The sequence below is a fragment of the Heterocephalus glaber genome, unplaced genomic scaffold (genome assembly GCF_053883595.1).
Source record: "Heterocephalus glaber isolate CG9 unplaced genomic scaffold, H.glaber_assembly_v1.0 deba00001429, whole genome shotgun sequence".
In the NCBI taxonomy this organism is placed as follows: domain Eukaryota; kingdom Metazoa; phylum Chordata; class Mammalia; order Rodentia; family Bathyergidae; genus Heterocephalus; species Heterocephalus glaber.
The window spans coordinates 9,355,879-9,373,834 of record NW_028258294.1 but is presented as its reverse complement, the minus strand read 5'-3'; the positions used below and the strand labels follow the sequence as shown (position 1 = coordinate 9,373,834).

Sequence of the window (17,956 nt, the reverse complement as noted above, 5' to 3'; positions counted from 1 at the left end):
GCGCTAGTGATACATAAAATGGAAGCTTCCAAGTTGTTGTCTTTCATAAAGTGTTGTGTTATGAAAATTTCCAGTGAGATATAAAAGTAACTGTTCAATGTATGCTCTTGTATTCATCGCTCAGCTTTGACAATGATCAGTTCATGGCTACTGCGGGTTCATCTATCCTCCCTTCATCCTTATCTGCTACCCCTATTATTTTGAAACAAATACCAGCCATCATATAATTTAAACATGTGTTTCTAAAAGATACTCAGAATAAACAAAACACACACATTTAATAGTATTATTACACATAAATGGGGGACACAGTGATTCCTCAACATCATCGGTTGGTGTTCATATTTCTCCAATTGTTTTAAGACATTGTGCAAGTGTTTATATACATATATGTGAATATATATTAATTTATTTTAACCTGGATATGGAAATGAGGTCCAAACATTGCAATTGGTTGATATGTCCTTTAATTATATTTTATTGTAGTTGTTTTTTGTTTTTTGTACCAGGGATCAAACTCGGGACCTTGCACTTGAGGGGCAGGCAGCGGAATCACTGAGCTAAATCCCTGGCCCAATTATATTTTAATTTATAGGTTCCTCCTCTATTGCTTTCTGTTTCTTTGCCATTTTATGTTGTTACTATTGGTGTTGAAGAAACTGGGCCATTTTTTCTTTAGTTCTCAGTATGAATTTTGCTCATAACATCCCTGTGGTTTTATTTTAAACATCTCTCTGTTCCTTGTATGTTTCATAAATTGGTTGTTTGATCTAGGAGACTCAAGAAAATTCCCGTTTAATTTCCCATTCCTTCTCTTTTTGACAAACATATCTTCTGAATGACACAGTATACTTCCTTCTGGAGATGCATAATATCTGGCTCCTTCTCTTATTCTGTGATGCTGGCAGCCATGGATAATCATTGCATAGATTAACATTAATTTGTTAAAATTTTCAAATGTTAATATTCTAATTCTATGATTCCTTTACATTTATTGGCTGGAATAGTTTTGTAAAAAGAAATTTCACAACTATTTGGTTACTCTGAAGTACAGTTCAGATAAAAAAGGTAGAGTAAATACTTCTTTCTCTTAATCATTTTGAAATAAGACGGTGTGGTGTGGTATTTGAAAATGACTAATGAGGTATTTCTTTCAAGCATTATTACAAACTCATGAATTCAATCACATCTGATTGTTTCTGCCCATTAAAGCTGTATGTTTATTGATGGATTGATATACAGATAGTCCTTTTATTGATGCATAGTCAGTCCTTTTTTGGCCAGTGGGATTCTCTTCAGATTGGCTCTTGAAATTTTTGATACAACCCTATGGCTCCTTGATTACTTTTTAATTGTTCCTGGTAATTTTTTCCAGGGTTGTTTTGGACATTTTTTTCTGCACCAATCCTAAATAATTCATCTTGCCCAAAAACCTTGGCTTCTTTTTAGTTAGAAATGGTAGTTAGAGACCACAATCTAGTGATAGGAGTACTTGTTGCTTCTGTATTGGCTATTATATTTTTGCTTATTCCTTGGACAGTTAGAAAAGGATATTTTTAAAAAGTAATTATTTCATTAGTTTATACAGCTATTACCATTTCAAATTTTTATGTAATCTCATTGTTTTTACATTTGTTTTTTTCTTTCTCCCATGGAAATGACATTTGTTCTCAAGCAAGGGATAATTTTATTCCACAGGGAATTTGCAAAAATGTCACTTCTAAAATGCATTGTCACAACTGGAAGTAGAGATGTTGCTGACATCTAGTATGTTTAGGACAGGGTTGTTGCTAAACATATTACCATACACAGGAAAGCCCCCTACAACAAAGAATTATCTGACCAAAAATGTCATTAGTATCATTGAGAAACCTGCACACGTACTTAAGATAACTCCACAGCATTATAGAGATGTTCCTCCATTGGTTAGATCTATCATAGTTAATTCTACTACTCCTGTGTTGGTGTTAATTTCAGATATTTTCAATTTTTGATTTTAGAAAGTATATAGAGAGGAGCCTTGCGGTCATGCTTATTTTCATATTTTTGGTAGCATATATTTGCATCTAAGAATTGGGATTGCTTGATTAGAGGATAAGTCCTTTTATAATTTTGTTAGTTATTTCCATACTTCCCTTCTACAAGGTCTTATCATTTTGCATTCACACAACAATATATAAGAATGACTATCTCTCACAGCCTTGCCAAGAAAGAAAACGTTAAGATTTGAATTTTTTGGGCTGGGGATTTAGCTCAGTGGTTTCACAGCCTGCTGTGCAAGCACAAGGACCTGAGTTCGATCCCTGGTACCAAAAAATTAAAAAAAGAGAGAAAGATTTGAATTTTTTTGCCAGTATGATAGATGAAAAGTGATATTTTAGTATAGTTTTCATATATTTAAGAGCCATTTTCATTTTTTTGTTGTTGAAGCATTTATAACAGCTTATTCTTCTATGGTTAGATGGTCTTTTCCTTCTTTATTTTTGCTAACTTGGTGATATAAATTTCAAATACGTTTTCAATTTTGTTATGTATTTTATTTTGCCCACAGTGATTTTTTGTTATGCTAAATTGAAGACCTCAATCTTTTCTTCATTGATTCTGGATGCTAAGTCACAGTTTAGAATATTATCTGTACTTTTGGGTTATAGCAAAACACACTCATCTTTTAAAAATAGTGTTTCTACATTTTCTTTTCTTTATATCTCTGATCCATTTGGAACTTTTCTGGTATATTGTGTGAGGAATCCTGGCATATTATTTGAAGAATGAATCCAATTTTTTTTCCTCACATAGCTCTGCATTTTTCAGTGCTACTTTTAAAAAAGCTGATCACTTTCTATTGATGTAAGGAGCCACTTTATTCTATACTAAATTTACATATGCAATTAGTAATTTTGGATTTTCTATTCTAATACAAGGGTTTATCTGTTTTTTTCATTCAATACTAACAAAATGTTTACTTGTAGAAGTTTTATGATACTTCTTAATGTTTGGAAAAGCAAGGCTATCTTTCTGTTCTTTTTCAGAGTTTTCCTGGCTATGTTCTTCCTTACACACTTTACAATCAACTTATATAGCTTGATGGTATTTTTAATTGGGCTTATGCTAGGTTAACTAAGAGAAAACTGATTTCTTTATAACATGGTCTTCCTCTCCAAGAACATAATTCGTCTTTTTTAAAATGTTTAGATCTGCTGTCTTGGTTTTCTGGGATATTTTAGTTTGCCTCAAGTATGTCTTGAATATTTTTAAAGGATGAGTTTATCTTAAGTGAGATCTTCTTTTTCAATATATCTTCTCATGTTTGTTCATGTTTTGGGCCATATGTACAGGCTATTTTCTGTAAAATTTATAATGTTATTTTAGTAAATTTTCCTACCATTTTCAGTAGTTTTTCCAGTAACTCTTCTGAGTTTTCCAGGTAAATCATTCTATTACATGCAAATAGAGATGCTCCTTCCTTTCCTTTATAATTCTTATTACGCAAAGTGCTTTATCTTGTCTACTTGCATTGTCTAGTATTAAGAACACATTAAATAGCAGTGGACATAGTAATGGTCTTATCTTTTCCCTGACTAATAAAAAGCCTCTAATGATTCTCCATTGCATAATATACTAGTATTTGGCTGCACAGCAGGAAGCTATTCAGTTTTTTAAAATAAATGTTGCCAGGCTATGACTATATTTATAAGTAGCTACACTATCATTCATTTTGATACATTTATATTTTTCTGAGTAAGAGAAAAGGGACAGTGACACTTGTCCCCTGGAATGATCCTAATATGGGACAAACTTTGCCCTGTACTTTGTGCTAGAAACAGTGTTGAAAAGTGTGCCAATAGAGTTTCAGGTGTTGTTTTCATCTTCCATGTATGTGCAAAACCATACTAGATGCGGTGATGCTAGTTCTTTCCTTTAAAATGTCCAAGTTAATGTAGTCAAGATGCTAAAATATTTTTCTTCGCAGACGCAGTTATATTAATGGATGAAAAAGCCTTTCTGGCCAACAAGCCTGCCCTGACCTTCACAAAGTTTCAAAGTTGATGTGCTCTTGAAAAGCTTGCCTCTTTCTGCTTCCTTTGTCTTGAGCCTAATCTACAGTCAGAACAAGTGTTTCTCTGTAAAAGACTTCCTTCTCCTCATTTGCTTTTTATTTCCCACAGTTGGGGCCATTTGTGAGCTCCTGAACTAACAAACAAAGCAAAGTAACTCTCAGAGATGTTGTGTTCAAAATGGTAATTGAAATGCCTAAGGAAGTACAATGGAATCAAAGCAGGAGGAAACCTGAATATAGGAAGTCTCTTCAGAGCTGGTTTCAATGCTGCCCACCACAAACACTTTGGATTTTGCAAGCTCTTCTAAGCCAAGTCTGGGTAGAAGCCAAGTCTTGCTTTACAAAGGCTCATGGTATGAAGTGTCCACAGGGGCAGGTTGCAGGGTAAGAGCTCTGTCTTTTATTAGAGCCAATTAAGTTTTAAATTACTGAAATTCTGTTCTGCCTCTGCTGGCATTTCAAAATCATATTTAAAGCATCCTATGGATGTGATTTCAGGGGAGATGCCGCTTATATTCTCTCCAAAGTTAAAGCTCACAAGTTTATTTTTTAGGTTTTGTTTTTGAAGCAGAAAAGTCATGTCAGCTTGAACTTGTTTTACCGTGTCCAATATGATATTAATTTCTTAGACTTTATTATCCCTAGTTCATCAACAGGGAAAATATGAAGGGATGTGTCCAAAGTCACTGGGGTATGTCCAGCCTCTAACCTAGGTCCTATGGATACAATCCAGCCCTCATCCCATCATATCATTCCCATGGGCATTTAAGTTACATATACATTAAGAATGAATGTATGTAACAATTATATAAACAAATATGTATGCGAATATTACGTTCTTTGCTATAAAGAAATCCTACTTTACAAAATAAATGATGGACTGGGCTAGGGATTTAGCTCAGTGGCACCGCGCCTACCTCTCAAGCACAAGGTCCTGAGTTTGATCCCTGGTAGCAAAATAAAATAAAATACAGTCATAACTATTCTCGTTTCAGAAACATTAATCATGACATTATTTTAAACAGAAAGTTTCTTGCTGCCTTTAAAATTGGTATTCATTTTCAAAAATTGATTTTTCCTAAGTTGTCAAGCAAAGATCTATTACATATGAAATTTTATTATTACATTTTTTTAAAAGAAAGTCTTCTATTTTAAGAGTCAGTATGCTCTCTATTTATCTGTATGCAGTTGCAGTTGCTTCAGTGTTTTCTAAACACCCTAGGAAGAGTTGGGGCCCTGCCTTCTTCACTTGCTTAGAGGCAGATGACACTGAAGTAGATGAGAGAAAACCCTTCATGAAAAAGATGTTCCTGGGAAATCTCTTGATCTAGGAATCATGGAACAGTGCTAGCAAAATGATTTGCTTTCCCCATCTCTTTAAACAGGTGTCTGGTGGAGGGAGATAATAAGACAAAGCCAGATCTTCAAGATAAAATCTGCTTTCTAAGGAAGTGGACTTGTGAGGAACTAACTCTAAACATGGCACATAGAGCACTAAGAGCTCCTCAAAGGGTAACTGTCATGGGTTACCTCTGAAAGGCAGGTCATCCTCCCAGCCCCAGGGAATTCAGGACCTCCACCAGAAAGGCTAAGGCCTAGTTCAGTGAACTTGCCTTTGCAAGGTTTCAGAATTGTGGAGATTATAAGAGACAGATTTTTAATGGCAGGTTTGTCTGGGGAGAATAAAAGTATAAGCTGGTTTTTATATCTTTACAAATCCAAAACATAGCTTGGATAAGAAAAACTTATTAAAATCACAAAATCATGCATCTCGAATGTGCACATTGAATCAATGTAACTTTTATATTATTTGGCCCTTACTATCTCTGCTTTCACATATAACAGTAAAAGTCACACAAATAGTTTGTGGCTACCAGGTACGTTGTTGCAATTTTAAGTTGAGAACCAGATTCATTAATAAGGCCTGAATATGTTTAGCACTTCATAGCTTCCAAGAAATTTCTCATCTTTTTTAATTCTTACAAAAGGTCTTAGCCCCTTGAGGAAGAAAACATCGAGCCAGTTTCCTTCGTATCATGAACAACAGTTTATCAAGTGCTGACTTCAACTTGGGTGAGAGCTTCTTCCACTATACCATATGCTTTCCCCCAATGAATTGCATTGTGTATTTATATAAAGAAATGAGTAGGAGAAAGTTCCTGGGATGGAGTATGATTTTCAGAAGGGTTTGTATTTCTTTACCTGGGTCTACTTAGGCAAGTCATCTAAACACCCTATGTCTCAATTTCTCACCAGTAAATGAGTATGATGACAACACTTGAGTTAACTTTCCTAGTGTTACAGGGAAATGTCTTGTTGTGAAAATATTAGGTGTTATATGTTACTATGTCTTGCTATGTATTTTTAATCAATGACCCTTTGGAAGAGCCCTATTCTAGATTCATTTATATTTGTTATAAAAATGCAGTAGCTCAGAGTGTGTTGGTAGATTTAGGTGGGAAGTTGTTAAAATCTACAATGTCTCATCCTTGGTAATGTGTGTAATATGGTAAAACAGGGTCAATAACTCATCTTATTGAAGTAGAGTTTAGGAAGAGATCAGGTATTTTGCTATCTTTCCTAGCATGGCTATGAGACATTCTGATGATGAAAGTAGACATCATGTCTTCCAATCAACCATTGTAAAAATCTCCTGCCTTGGAACAAAAATCAAAGATTTAATTTTGCCTTTGAAAGGCATCATAGTGCAGTATTTGAAAGAGCAGCTTCTGGAACTTGATTGTTTATTTGTAAACCCACAATATACTCAAGTCATCTAACTTTGTTTTGCCTCTATTTTACAGGGATGACAATAGTGGATTAGTATCCTATTTCTACCATAAAAAGTCACCACAAACTTAGAAGTTTAAAACCACATCCACTATTATTTCTCATAGTTCTGTAGGCCAGAAGTCAAGACCAAAATCAAGGGGTTGGCACAAATGTGTTCCTTTCTGGTCACTCTTGGGATTAATGTGTTCCAAGTTTATTCAGGTTGTCGATGGCATATAGTCCTTGTGGTTATAGGACTAGGGTCCTGGATTCTTTGCTGGCTGTCAGTTGGGAGTCTCTCTCAGCCCCTTAAAGTCACCTGTATTCCTTGTCATGCTGCCCCTTCATATTCAAACTATTAATAATATCTAAAGACAATCTCATACTTAGAATTTCTATCTTCACATTTGTTACCTCTCTTCTGACTCCAACTGGAGAAAAATAACTGGGTCAGGGCTTCTGCAATTACATTGTGCCTACCTGGAACCTGGACAGTCCAGGATCCACTTTCTGCCTTAATATCTGTAACCTTAAGTACATCTTCAAAGTTCTTTTTGACATGTTGCATAACATGATAATCCCAAAGATTAGGATGTGGACAACTTCTCAGGGAGATGGAGGATGACCATTCTGCTTGCAATAAATAGTACCTGACTCATAAAACAATTAAGTTAAATGGGTTTCCCATCTTGTCTAGTAGGAGCCAATTCAAATTGCCCCTTATTACCTTTTAACATGATTACGCTAGTCATTTCTAGTAGCATAAGATGCCCAGGATCCTGCCCTAAGCCTGGAATTAACTGTTTCTACAAGGAATCCTGGTTCCTTGCCATGCTAAAATGATATGTAAAAATCATAGTCTGAGAACTAGGCACACAATCTCCCTAAAATCATTTTGTAGTGGTCGTCTGTGTTTGGAAGGAAGGTAGATATTTCCTCCTTGGAACTTCATTATTTCTGCTCTTCTTGAGCCTCTTGTTCTGCCTGAATACTCTCCAGAAGTTAGTCAACTTCTAGCAGCCAGTGCTTCTTGTTATTCTTCATCTCTTCTCCAACTGCAGTGCAGTTAGCATCACTTCTCTCTCATCCTTCCCTTCTAAGCCAGACAACCTTGCTCATCTCCGAACTTCTAAGACAATGACATGGGACCAATCTGGTACAATGCTATATTATAAAGCGTGTAATAATTTTTGTGTAGAGGCCTTTGTCCATCTCACTGAGAGGTTTCTGCGAATGTCGAGAGGCTTTGTTCTTCTGCTTACTCCCTATGAAATCTTTGTAACTTGGAACTCACAGGTCCTTTTCATATTATGTACTAAACTCAGCAATCTCAGTAAAGAAAAGGATGTTTATTCATCTTCAGATTTTGTAGCTCTGAGGCACAAGAACCCTGTGAGAGTTGGAAGAGTGGGACAAAATGAAGATGAAGGAAGGATTTACATGTAGACACCAAATCCCCGAGGCTCTGATTTATTTGACATTTGCGAAGTAAAATTCAACATGTTGTTTATGGCTGATTTGAAGCCTGTGTCATACCATGTTTTATGATCCTAAATGAACAAAGGAGAGAAAGTTCTCAAAGGAATACTGAACAGGTGTCTTTGGGCTACAGGACATTTATTTAGTTATATGGAGAAAGATATCTGTTTGCTGGTGAAATCATTAAATTGCTTAAGGTCACGGATTGGGGTATGCATAAGTGGTTTCTAAAAGAAATCTAAAATGCCTTTTATTGCCCAAACATCTTTTTGTTCAAATGTCCCTGACACTAAAAAAATGTTGACTAATTCAGAGAACGCTTCTTGTCACCACTGCCAGGGAGGCCTTGATAAATGTGAGAGAGGCTTAATTTGTAGAGGTTGGTGGGGGACTCAGGTCTAACACAGCTCGATTGACAGTGATGGTTTTCTGATGGTAATAATGTAATGTCACACAATTTATACTTTGGAAACTTTTAGTTTTTATTTCATAAGAAGGAAGAAGCTCTGGAAACAGAGTGACTGGTATACGTTTGCAAGCAAATCTTTTGACTCTTTATTAACTTCCTTTATTTGACCCATTCAAGTAGGATCTACAATTTCACTCAAATTCTTGAACTCCTTCTGAATTATTCTAGATATTAATCTAAATCAAATCAACAAGCATAGTACTCAAACAATGTATGGATTCAAAGTCTTGCAATATATGCTTCCATATTAATGTTTTTAAAAATGAGGCATATCAGTCATTTGGATTTAAAACTTGGTATCATTAGCTGGGCACAGTAGCAAATGCCTGTAGTCCTAGCTATGTAGAAGGATGGGGCAGGAGGATCTCTTAAGCCCAGGAGTTGGAGACCTCCCTAGCAACATACTGAGAATTTGTCTCAAAAACAAACAAACAAACACTGAAACCAAACCCCAAACCAAACAAACAAACAAAAAAACTTCACATAATTCTGTTACTGTAACCACCTAATACAGCTCTTAGCCCATAGTTTTAACTTTAAAAATATTTGTGCAATAAATGGTATTAAATGATTTTTCAAATGGTCCTAATGAAACTCTAAAATACAGGTCTCATTGACTTCTTTTTCTTTCTTTCTTTCTTTTTTTCATTTTCTTTTTCTTCTTTTTTTGGTTAACATGAATCAGTTGTGTGCTTTATAGACACAAAATACCTTCCATTTAGGACCTGCTGAATATGTAGTATCTAATATTCATTCTAAAAATATTGAACAAGTTCTCATAACATTTTGGGCACACTGAATACCATTTAATTCAACAGGTATAAAACTGTAGAAAAAAGGCTGGGAATGAATATGATTCCACACTTTATTTGTATTTTATTCAAATATGCTTTGGGCTTTTAAGTAGAATTTAAAAAGTAGAGGTTACATATGCTAAGAAATGGCTAATTTTAAAATCCAATTTTAATTCACATTTAAAGTGAATTATCACTAAAGACTTAGCAACACTACAGGTGGGTTGTGTTATATTAATCTTCAGGGGATACTTTTAGACTGTGCAGGTCCCTTGGACCTCAGGCATAGGGTCCTTTCCATGTGTATAGATATTAATCTTGAAAATAATCCAAGCAGTATGGTTTTATGTAGGAAGACCATATAATTTATTGTCCCAATTGGGGCAATTCTGAGACTAAATGAGTACTATTAATAATTACACCAGTGCAACAGGTATAAATGGGACTCTTTAAAGCAAATAGGGTCATATGGTCACTCTGGTTACCAGGAAGGGACACAGGCTGGAGGACCAGGAAATACTGCACACTGGCTGCCTTATTATGTCCAAGTCATTTCCCTTTCTGGGGTATATTTAAAGGAAAAGTAAAGGGACTGCACTAAAATTAATCCTATTGTTTCCTTTAAATTCTCCCCATTCTGTAATTACAAACAGACTCAAAAGAGTCACAAATTTTTGAAACAGCTTCAAGCTAAGAAGCTGTTGGCTAAACAAGCACATGAACTATTCTCCCTCTCTCCTTTGTAAAACTGCATAGTTTTAAATGCTTACATTGTATTTAAAATAAATCAACACTTGCTTTCTTCCAGGTTTGCAAAAACTTCCTTCTCAGTACCTAGAGCATTGTGTTGAGAAGGATTCTGAGGGCACTTCTAGGGTCAGAAAGGAAAAGAGCCCTGCTGAATTAGTGATGCCTTCTGGGATCATGGGGCCATGAGAGAGAAGCAGGAGGAAGAGAAGAATTATAGTATATGCATGTGTGCTAGTTCTTTGCCATAACTAGGTTAGGTAGGTCTCTGGTTAAGAAATAAAACAGAACATCTTAGAGTTAAGGCAAATTTGCCTCATATTGTTATCTAGAATTGTGTTGGTGTCACTTAGGAAGATGAACTGAGCAGAACTTTTCTAATGAACTCAGCCAGAAACTTTCCTGCTCCTTCTGGCTCCAAATGCCCTTTCATATGCATTTGAGAAACAAAATTAAGACGTCCCCAAGCCAAGGTGCATGCTAGCAGTGAAGCATAAATGGACTCCAGAAGTTTAAGAAAGTTTTCTAGCAATGGGGCCAAGACATCAGCATTTTGAGCCCCCCCGCCCAACAAGGCGATTGCACCATGCAGCCAGGATAAAGATCTACTGGCATAGAGACTAGAATGGGAGGACAAGATATCTAGATCTCAGTTCTTGTTCTTTATTAAGGCTTTGCCACATTAAACGGAGAACTTCCACCTTTGTCTGTAAAGTGAATTTGGACTCTTAGTACTTTCTCCAGTTTTAACTTTCAGTGACTAAAAAATGAGGAGGTGAAGAATCTCAGTGTGTTATACAGACAACATAGATTTCTTTCTCTTTGAAAATTCAAGAAAATTTGTCAGAGACACAAACATGTAGTAAAGGATCAAGAAACAAATGTGTATCATTATTCCATGCATGAATAATTACAATTTCTTGAAAGAGGCAGCTAGGTTATACAATACCATTGACAGAATCCTTTTTCTATGTTGCTCTTTAAAATGATTTTTTGAACACTATAAATCTATGAACATGATTTACTATTTACTAGACCTTGTTTTCATTGCTTGCAATCCTGACTTTAGCAGATCTTTCTACATCCTGGTATTCAGTAACTTCTTACCTGAGTGACAGCAACATTTGTCCCATCGGTGACTTCCACAGTCATGTTATAGACAGACCTCTGCTCTGCATCCAAAGGTTTTGCGATGACAATTGTTCCAACACCCTTCTCTGCATCAAAAGAGCTGTCAAAATTCCCCCCTGATGATTTCACAGAAACAACATGAAATTAGTACATCTGAGAAATTATTACATATACTGAAGTGCATATCTTTAAAGGGAACTCTTATATAGAAATGTTTTGTGACAGGCATACCTGTGGTTCAATTTTATACCTCTTAAATGGGACCTCTTTATTTCCAACTTAATTCATATTTCAAAATACAGCCTCTACAATGCATAACAAATGCCACAAAAAGAATGTATTGCAAAGAAAAACCTCAGCAATAATGTTAGAGTAGTGAAGCATAAACTGACTCCATAGAGTATTTAGAAAGCTAATGGCCCTTCAGCCCCTGTGGCTTCTGTGCTATGAATGTGCAGATCCTTTTGTTTTTTCCAAAAAGATTAAGTTATAAGTAAACAAATAGTCCAATTGCTAGTGACAAAAATTAGTAGATACTTTAAATAAATTTGTTTTAGGGTTGGTGGTAAACATTTGGCTGGAAGACTTTGGATTCCCTCAATTAAATGTCAGAAATAAAATTATGAGTGTGGAAAATAAGAACAAGTAAAAAAATGAATTTATATGAAAAATTTTCTCTATCTCCAAGTCAAGACATCTGTAGTAATATTTTTTGCCACCTTGACAGTGTGAATTAATTTTCTCCTAAAATAATAAAAGTTTATGAGAAATCTACAAAATAAAATTGGGAAAGAAGTAAGGGAAATACTAGCTTATACTACAGTAATTTATGAAATAGTTTATATAAAGGTTTAGAAAACTTTACTTTCTCCCCCTGGGTCAGCTATCACTTATGGATAGTAAATGGCTTGCTTAAGACAGCACTAGCATTGTTGAAATTACTGCTGATGTTTCCATCTCTGTAAACCAAAGTGTGCTTTATGATCTTCCCCAAATGAAAAAAAAATTAAGAGGACAGAAGATAATGGTATACATACTGGAACAGTTCTAAGTATATGTTATATATTTTAATTCTATTGGTATATGTTCACAAGCTCTATTTATTTTATTCTTAAGTTTCAGGCTGTTAACTAACTTTGTTGTTGGATAATTTTATTTAGCTATAGCACACTGGGCAATATATTGTTTAATTTCATATTTTAGAAAAGAAAACTAGACTCTTCTTACATTCTACATTCTTTGTAATTCTTTTTGCTGATGAGTGAATAATCCACTTCTATGATATTACAATTATAAATTAGCATATGAGTTAAGGGAAAGGAAAATTTTACCTGAATTACTAGACTCTGATGTACATGAAACAAAATAAATGATATGGTTTATTTTTAAAAAGTGGTCATACATATTTCAAATACCTATTGCTTGCAGCTGTCATATACACTTAAGATTATTTAATTGCTAGACAGAACATAATTGCCCTTGACATTTAATTAAAGTTATGGAGATACAGGGGTACCAGAGCACTGCTTGGAGATGACATATTTTTTCAAAGATTTCATCTAAAAACAGACTCATCTTGCAATTAATACCTTTAACTGATGTATGAGAAGCACTAGCATTAACCCCAAAAAGTCTTTTGAAGACTAGGATAAGCAAAAAGGGGCAGGGGAGTTTAAGTTTAAGAGAGAAGTGAGCCTAGGACACTTTACTATTTGAAAGGAATGTCTTATGTTAATAACCACACAAAAAGAAATGGAAGGCTGGTTCAAGTGTCTGGCATAACTATCTTAACAGACAAAAAATTTGCTATCCAGAGGTGCATTCTGAAAAGGTTTGCCATGGAAACTTACAAAAAAAGCAGATAACATTGCCTCATTAAACTTGGGAGAAAGATGAGGATGAAACTTCTAGATCTGTTTCTAGTGGGTATTAAGTCACATTTAAATCAGAATATTTTTCTATGAGATGTTTACTTTCTTAAATCTGAGGACTTACTATTTTACTTATTTATTTACTTATTTATTTTGGTGAGGAAAAGGGTCATCCTCTAATGTTGATTATTTTGGAAAGTAAAAAAACATAGGTCAAGGTAAAATAGAAATTATGCAAATTGTAAAACTTTACTTTGCACCAGTTTAAAGACCAAAGAAAATAAAATTTAGAGAGCAAGGAAGAAAATATTTTCCAGTTCCAGCTTTTGGTTAAATGAGAATGATCTTATATGCTGTTGCTCACTAAGATCTGCATTTTCCTCAGAACACTACACCAAAGAACATAACCATTCCATGTACTCAGTGATATAAAATTCACGTTTAACATGTGTCATACAGATTGTGTGCTTTTTCTTAGTCTTATTTGTATCAAATTACATTTTTGGCAACTGTCATGGCTTTTTTTTATAGTTCTCTTTTTTCCTCAGTGTGTGTGTGTGTGTGTGTGCGTGTGTGTGCATGTGTGTGTGGTGTGTATATGCGCCTGTCTCTTTATTCACCTTTACTGTGTCAGGTACTTCAGCCTGGAAACCCTTAGAGGAGGAGAAATAGCATTTAAGAGACAATCTGCGGAATATTTCGCAGTCTACCAATATGGCCAGCAGTCTCTGATACTTATTTTCAGGACATTTGGTCCTAGTTAAGCCAAGATTTCATGTAAAATAAGATCCTCCTTGAGTTTTAAAATGAATTTCTGACAAGGGACAAAGAATCTAGACCAGCAGTTCACCATCAACCCTCACACAATTTAATAACCTACACTTAAGCATCCCATTTCATAAATGACTCCACATTTCCCCCCCAGGTCTCATTTTTCAGGCTCCCATTTAGCCTGAGAGGTGATTCTATTTTTGTAGGAAACTATATCCAAATCATCCGGGGTAAGAATATCAAATGGAAGGAGTCCATTTCACTAGAGGTGCTCTGTGTAAAAGAGGTGTGCTTCCTCAGAGCCAGTAACAGAACATGCAAAGCAAGAGTGTGTTCAGTGCAACAGCATGAGGCTAAATAAAAGGTGGGGAAGGGGAGGACACTGCAGAGCTTGTTTGAGTTTCAACAAAGTGGGAAATTAGAAACATCACAGCCTGAGCGTTGCTGCAGGGGTGTGCGGCAGAAATGGTTAAAAGCAAGGTCGTGAACAGCCCACATAGCAGATAATTCACATACGGGACATTTCTCTTCAACCATTTTTGGTTAAGTCAGGTGTAATAGAGTAAACAAAGAACCAAAGATTCACACTGGATTTCTACTGGACTCTAAAGTTAAACATAGCAAGTAGGGATGCCCTAAAAAAAGACTTTAGAATAGGACATGAATGAAAATGCTTTGAGACAGGAGCTACTGCTTGAAGGTGCTGGGTAGCAGGGCACTGGGCCATGATTAAATCAGGATTTTCTTTGGAAATGTGTATAAAGCACCACCATCTCTCCATAAAGATTGAATGGTGAAAATTACACACGTGTCTTGTAGAGAAGCTTCCAGATCCCTCCCCTAACATGACTCCATTCCATTGTATGTATAGTTTTCAAAATACAATCCCAAATCTTAAAATCACCAAGGAAGAATTGTTATAGGAGAACCTTCTAAAACACTAAGCTGCTGAATCTCAGTGAATTTAAGGGAGTCATACACAAGCTGTTCTTTCAAGCTCAGCATGTACACCAAGCTTCAGAAGAAATGTTAAACATCAGCTATGGTGTGGTCATGAATAATTTTCTGCCTTGGAATGAAGCAAGCATAGTACTGGGCTGAAAAAGCTATTTCTATGGAAAGCTTCCTGACACCCAGTGGAAGTCAGGAAACACTGTAGAAACGAAAATCTCCTTTAGAATCTGGTTTAGCATTCAATTTCTTAACACAATTAATGTATGAAGTGTTTCTGCAATTTTAGCTATTTTTCTTAAGTTTTTTCACATGTGCTTCTACAGGTGAGATTGTTGCTATGGAGAGAAGAAAGGCCTATATAGGATCACATTATGGAAAAAAGGGCTGAGTAAGAGAAATGAAGTGCTAGATATTAGTTGAATAACTCTGAGCAAAAGTCACTTTGATGGAGGAACAGCTGTCTTAGAAACGAACATAGCTTCTCCGAAGAGGCAAGTGAGAGTTTCGTGATGAAGAAATATGGTCACTTGTTAGGAAAGATCCATAGATGTCCAAGCTCTAGTCAGAGAATAAGGCCACTATCAGAGTTTAACTTGCCTACTTGACCCAATTCTAAATAAGCCATGGCTCCACAGCAGATGGGACTCAAGAAGGCAGGCAAAAGCTTATGAGATAGGAATGGCTGGACGTTCAAAGTTTGCAAGAACATATAATGAACCGAGAGGGTCAAGATGGCCTTAAGTATTTTCAACACAGTAAGATATTCCTATGTCTTAGCAATAACCATCTGAAAATTATTCTCAAAGAATAGCTTTTTGCCTCTTTATACAATAGCTGAGAAATACAGATATTTTAGTTACTTGTTACCTACAAGGAAAAACATTTTTTTCTATTCTAATTTGGGTGAGAAGCTAGAAATGTATGGCAGCATCCCGTATCAAATTGTGGATATGGAAGAATTGTTTAAATTGTGCAATAATGGTGGTCTTTACAATTTAAATATTTGCCATCAGGATAAAGATTCAGGGACTGAATTGTGAACCAGATTGCATGCACATTGGAGAGTATGTAAATCAAGGAGCTGCTGAGTTGAAATCAGTCTCCTGAGAAGTGTGAAGATACGTGATAAAGCCACAAAGGATTATGGGTTATTTTTGTTCCCTTAATTTTCTTTCCCTCTTAACACAGAGAAGGAACATGCTGTGCATTGGGCTGTTTAAACAGAACAGCTGAACTTTATTATGTTTCCTTTTAATTACAGCTTTCTTAACTCAGTGATATGTAGGACTTCTGTTTCTGGAAGCTAAAGAGAGTCTAGCTACATAATAGTCTAAGCAGCGATCTCTTTGGAGGCAAGAGAAAGAGTCTGGTACAAGGGTCAAGGCTTGGGAACAAAATCTTGCCATACAGATTTTGTGAATTCATAGCATTGGTTGGAGGAAAAAATATAATTAAGTTATAATCAGGTATACTGGGAAATGGGAAAAAGAGGAGATTATACTCTCAGTGGAAAAGCACATGGAAGCACTATTTCTGTGTACTTACAAAGAATTCATTAATTAGAGCATTTGTGAACTACCAGTGCTGGATCAGAATGTTGTATACTCTGTATCTCAGGGTCTATATAGGTGTCTGAATGTGCTAGGCCTATAAAGGGAACAAATAGTGACTCCTCTTGAGTCAAGTGTTTACCCAAGCAAGAACTGAACTTTAACCTGAAACTTCATTTCAGATTTATGCTGACATTATATTTGTGCTTATTCTTTGAATTTGCCTATGGTATACTGCTGTCTTAAGCACTAAGTGGCACTATTCTCTCTCTGTCCCCTCTATGTTAGTTTGGTCAAAGAAGATACTTAAGTAAGGAGTTAGGAAAGAAAGAGATGAAAGTTTCCATGGAGACAAATAAGAAATCCTGAAAGCAAGAACGAAACACCTGTATATGATAAAGAAAACAATAGATGTTTACCCTATCAGTACTGGAAGCAACCAGCACCTAGGGAAAGGATTTCACTTCTACAATGAAATAAAGAGTTGGCCTTTCAAGATATTGTTGGCTGGATGTGAAGATGGAAATAAAATCAAGTTTGGTTTGGGCATCTGGCCCAGTAAGCTCAATTTGTAAAAGGAGTTAGATATTACCAGACTTACAGTGAAATTTCTGTGGTGGAAGCATCCAGACCAGGGGGACAACCCGATAAGTATTCGTTTCAAGAACTATTCAGGGCACAGAGACTATGGGTTGTATAAGAAGAGTGAAGCATTTAGAACACACAGAGATGAGGAAACATGAAAACTGAGAGATGAAGAAACAGGAAAACTGATGCCATGTCCTGGATAATGCTTTCTGGATTTACATGTGGATGGCCTAAAGGCTTCTTCCATCAAGGCTCTCATTTTATAAGCTAGTACTCTCTTCTTGGATCAGTGATGTCTTAATTTTGTCAAATCTCCTAAGGTTGCTATTGCTAGGAGTACAGTGGAAGGTCACACTGATCTTGCATTGGTCTTAGGAACCATCAGTAGTATAAACATATCGACTGCCTGAGGCATCTCCATCAGTCATCATAGTTTATTCATCTCATTCTTGGGAGTTAGCAACAGAAGTGTACGCAGGAGGAAGGAATGAGGGGAGGATTGGCTTTGACCTTAAGGATTAAGAATGGAGACAGGACAAACAAATGAAAACATACAACAGCACCAATAATGCTCACATGAAAAACTTGCAAGTAAGGTTGCATGCATGCCTATTTACACACAAACAGACATGTAGGGATGCTGATGAATTGCAAATGGATAATTAGTGTCAGGTGACTGGTCAGATAGCATTAGAGAGAGATGTACTTATAAGATTTCTGAAGTGGAGTACAAGGATGAGTATCCCAGGGTGTGTGGGTGGCAGGCAGAATGT

At 35.8% G+C, this 17,956-nt stretch overlaps 1 protein-coding gene across 7 annotated transcripts in view; it reads right to left on the bottom strand.

Annotated features, from left to right (window-relative positions):
• Positions 1-17,956, bottom strand: part of Fat3 (FAT atypical cadherin 3) — a 651,224-nt gene that overhangs the window by 111,006 nt on the left and 522,262 nt on the right. For all 7 annotated transcript variants that reach the window (XM_013069628.3, XM_013069629.3, XM_004838019.3 and 4 more), the window contains one exon: positions 11,426-11,565. In XM_013069628.3, coding sequence (XP_012925082.2) covers positions 11,426-11,565 — 140 coding nt within the window. The remainder of the gene's footprint in view (positions 1-11,425; positions 11,566-17,956) is intronic.